The sequence below is a fragment of the Moschus berezovskii genome, chromosome 9 (assembly GCF_049115385.1).
Source record: "Moschus berezovskii isolate FMDL1 chromosome 9, NW_MosBer_1.0, whole genome shotgun sequence".
NCBI classification, from domain to species: Eukaryota; Metazoa; Chordata; class Mammalia; order Artiodactyla; family Moschidae; genus Moschus; species Moschus berezovskii.
Window position 1 is genome coordinate 102,442,369 of NC_142468.1, and position 4,618 is coordinate 102,446,986.

A 4,618-nucleotide genomic window follows, 5' to 3' on the forward strand; every position below is an offset into this window, starting at 1 on the left:
TCTCCACACTTTTCACTTCATCTTAGGTAAATGAAAGCATTTTGTCAGTATCCTTTTGAAGATGACACACAAGCTTTGTCTCCACAGAGTTGGTTAAATCTCTGATCTGGATTTACATGGAGAAGGTAAAGGCAGCGGAAATGTGGGAAAGCTTGTAAAAGATGTATCTCTGACTGGTAAGAGTTTGGTGGCCTCTGTAAACTATACTCAATTATTTCACTTCATCTACCGGTATTAAGTTCTGAGATAGAAGTATTGGAGAAATAATTATTTGATAGAATTTCATATAGAAGGGGACTGAGGGTCACCTAGTAAATCTTATATGCATGTTAATTTATCTTTAATTATTATAAGAAATGAAAAATTGGTGTTTACATGAACACATCTACTAATTGGAACTCATTCTTAAATGAGACAGATAACACCATCTTTACCAGTAAAATAATCTGAAAATAGTAATAATTATTTATTCTGGTCTGAAACAATACATTATTCAGAACATTTGCATATATTTAATCATTACAGTTGATTAAAGATGTGTCACTGATGTCATTGGTTAAGAAACATTTTCAATGTCTCCTTGAGAGCAACATCATTTTCTATATTTGATATTTGAGGATATTTGAACCCTGAAAGACTAAATGTTCAGAGTCATATAGCTGCCCAATGACAACTGTTTTTACTCTAACAGCTTTATGTTTCTATTAGTACAGTAGTTTTATTAGATGTAAAAAGACAGTCCAATTCCTCTAAAAAGGAGTGAAGGGAAATGAGGATTCAGCATCTTCTCTAAATGAAAAAAGGGATTATAAATATTAATAAATGAGCTTTGGGGAGGCAAGTTATAAACCTAAGTGATCTATCACCAGCTCATGGCACAGAGCCCTGGGGAAAATGGACAGTTATGTACTTAGAGAATAAATGAACTAAAGAAGAATGAACTTTATTAGAAGTAAAGGATTTATACTTAGACTAATTAATTTAGTTTTTTTTGCTCACCACTTTGATCTTGTATACTAAACTCAGATGTTGATTGAATCAGTTCTACCAGTATTCTATCTGGAAAGCAGTATCCTTTCTTTTCCTGGGAACCCCAATAAGCCAATGAGAGTGAAGAATACAAGTATGCAAATGACTCAGTGGGAGAGTGACTCTTAGGATGACTGTCTCACATAATAGATTTTATTCTAAAGATGTCAGAATGTCTTCTCACAATGACTCCTGCTGTCCCTTTCTGTTCTAGCACCAAAAGATCTCCCTTGGAAGCTCCCTGTGCTTAAGACTTTGCTTTTTCTGATAGGGCAGATATGAACCCTTATTTGCTGGTTTTGTTAGATATTAAGTCTTGCCCTGTATCTAAGGATTCAGTATAGGATTCATGTCAGGGATGTAAGAGTCAGGGTGTTTCCAGGGAGGATACATCAAGGTGGGTTCCTGGAGTTGACTTGCTAATACGAAACTCCCGAGAAATGATGAGGAGGGGAGAATGGCACTGAAGAGAATGTGGTGGCTCCTTAAATATAAAGTTGTTTCTATGTGTAATTTTACTGGCCACCTGTTTTGACTTCAACCTCTGCTAGTTAGCTTTTTGAACAGCCTGGGATCATATTTTGATATAATCTGAGATAAAATGTGAATTAATTCTTTGGTAGATTTTCTAGAGAATTAGAGATTTGAAATATACAGGTGAGTCCCTGAACTTGGTTCCTGGGGGTTGAAATTATCATTATATACCCTGTCTTTATGTGTAAATATTCCAGTGAAACTCAAAGGATACTAGGCAATTTTTAATTATAATCTAAGAAGACATTAATTTAAAAAATTGCAGATGAGTAGAAATCAGTAAAAGATACTCTTTCCTAAGACCTAATTTAGATCCAGAGAAAGGTTCTTCAAAATCATATGCTTCATTACATTTAATCACACAACTTTTCCAAGTTTTTTTAAAGTTAAAATAGCATAAAAAGGAGAAAGTTCTGATAGAATAGAAAATAACTGAATAGAAAAGAAAAAAACAATTTTCCTATGATGCAAATTTCTTACTGACTACTTTTATGCAATACAATTTTTAAGCCTTGCCAAATCAAATAAAATATCAATCATAATTCAATAATATGTCTACATTACTAACACCAATGGCTGAGTTTAAAAAGCTTAATATCTTTGGGGAATAAACTGGGAGGAACTAACACTATATTCTTTCATATGATAGAACTGCATGAAGAGATGAATCACAGCTCTAGGAAGACTTACAATAGACTCTGGATCTTTAAGTTTTGCTGTGGTTTTGCATTTTAGTTGAGATAATTTGTAACTCAATAGGGAAAGGAATAAGATTTAATTATTCAAGGCAATGAGTTCCTATGAACTCTCTCACATAATGTAATGCCATCTTTTCTTCTCCTATTTAATTTTTTGAATATATATCACATACACTCAAAAGCACATGGAGCAGAAATATGTATCTTGATACATTTTCACAAAGTGAATACTCCTATGTAACTATCAACCACATTAAGAAACAGAACATCACCAGCAGTTCAGAAGGCCCTTCCTATCTTTTCTGTCCCCAATTTCCCTTTAAGGATAATCATTATTGAAGCTTTTTCAACCCTAGAGATTAGTTTTACCTATTTTTGAAATTTATTTCAAAAGGTTAGCACAGTATACACCTCTTTGTATCTAACTGTCTTGGTCAACATTAAGTCTGTGAAAATATCTTCCTTTGTGTTAGCAGTTCAGAAAGGATATATGTTCTTTACTGCAGAAAAATGATTTAGTCTCTGTAGATTCTTAGACTGGATTTCTGTAATGTCAAAAAAATTTCAGATACTCAATTTCATTTTTAAGTTAGTTTATTCCATTTGTTAAATTGATGTAATCGGATATGCCAGGTGGTTGAACATCTCTCCCCTCCATCCTTCTTGAATAGTGTTGTCGTGCTCTCTATATGATCTTTGATGATATGTGAAAATTTAGATACAAATATAAATAGAAACTAGAGTCCTAGGGTGTGAAGCAGAACTGGGAAATCAAACCCATGCTCAGTTCACTGATTGATATCTGTTTCTCTCACATTCAGGTGACTAAAGAGAAGTCCTTTCCAAAGTCAATGAATGAGACAAATCACTCTCAGGTGACTGAATTTGTGTTGCTGGGACTCTCTAATTCCCAGGAGCTCCAACCTTTCTTGTTTCTCATATTTTCACTACTCTACCTAGCAATACTGCTGGGCAATTTTCTCATCATCCTCACTGTGACCTCAGATTCCCGCCTTCATACCCCCATGTACTTTCTGCTCGCAAACCTCTCTTTTATAGATATATGTGTTGCCTCCTTTGCTACCCCCAAAATGATTGCAGACTTTTTGGTTGAACGCAAGACTATTTCTTTTGATGCTTGTCTGGCCCAGATTTTTTTTGTTCATCTTTTCACTGGCAGCGAGATGGTGATTCTTGTATCCATGGCTTATGATCGTTATGTTGCTATATGCAAACCTCTTCACTATATGACAATCATGAGCCGCCGTGTATGTATTATTCTTGTACTCATCTCCTGGTGTGTGGGTTTCGTCCATACTACTAGCCAGCTGGCATTTACTGTTAACTTGCCTTTTTGTGGGCCTAATCAAGTGGATAGCTTTTTCTGTGACCTCCCTCTGGTGACTAAGTTGGCCTGCATTGACACTTATGTTGTCAGCCTACTAATTGTTGCAGACAGTGGCTTTCTTTCTTTGAGTTCCTTCCTCCTGTTGGTTCTTTCCTACACTGTGATACTCATCACAGTTAGGAGCCACTCCTCTGCTAGCATGGCCAAGGCCCGCTCCACACTGACTGCTCATGTCACTGTGGTCACACTCTTCTTTGGACCATGCATCTTCATCTATGTGTGGCCCTTCAGCAGTTATTCAGTTGACAAAGTCCTTGCAGTGTTCTATACCATCTTTACTCCCATTTTAAACCCTGTTATCTATACTCTAAGGAATAAAGAAATGAAGGCAGCTATGTCAAAACTGAAGAGTCGCTATCTGAAGTCTGGCCAGGTTCTGCAGTCATAAGAAATATCGTATTTCTGGAAACAAAGTAAATTCACAGGACTGTTAACACTGTAGCTGTGTCTCTACATATTTACAGATGGAATCACTGTCACGTTCAGTTCAGTTCAGTTCAGTCGCTCAGTCGTGTCCAACTCTCCGCGACCCCATGAATCACAGCAGGCCAGGCCTCCCTGTCCATCACCAACTCCCGGAGTTCACTCAAACTCATGTCCACAGAGTCGGTGATGCCATCCAGCCATCTCATTCTCGGTCATCCCCTTCTCCTACGAATGGAATCACTGTCATGTTAAAACCAATCATTTTAACCAGTGGGAAGCATTGATTAAGTTGAAGTAAAGGTTAATGGTGATAATGAAAAATACAAGAAACCTTAGCAATTTTCATTTTTTCTTCTTTCTATTATGATTACTTGTCTTTTTGACATCCTTTCCTCCTTAATTTTTAAAATTTAAATTTGTTTTAAGATAAAGAGCTACTGATGTGATATCAACGGTACAATATCTTTAACTTTATAAACTGTAAATACATGGGGCCTTCTTTGGTTGGAAAAGTATTGTTTAT

The 4,618-nt window shown here is 36.0% G+C and overlaps 1 protein-coding gene across 1 annotated transcript; it reads left to right on the top strand.

The window, feature by feature from the left end:
• The first annotated feature begins 3,019 nt into the window (after positions 1 to 3,019).
• On the top strand, positions 3,020 to 4,057 carry LOC129562764 (olfactory receptor 4K15). Its single transcript, XM_088840395.1, has one exon. The coding sequence runs from the start codon at positions 3,041 to 3,043 to the stop codon at positions 4,055 to 4,057; it is 1,017 nt and encodes a 338-aa protein (XP_088696521.1). The 5' UTR covers positions 3,020 to 3,040.
• Positions 4,058 to 4,618: the final 561 nt, after the last annotated feature.

Coding starts and splice junctions, on each gene's coding strand:
- LOC129562764 (XM_088840395.1), top strand. CDS start 3,041: ATGCTCAGTTCACTGATTGATATCTGTTTCTCTCACATTCAGGTGACT.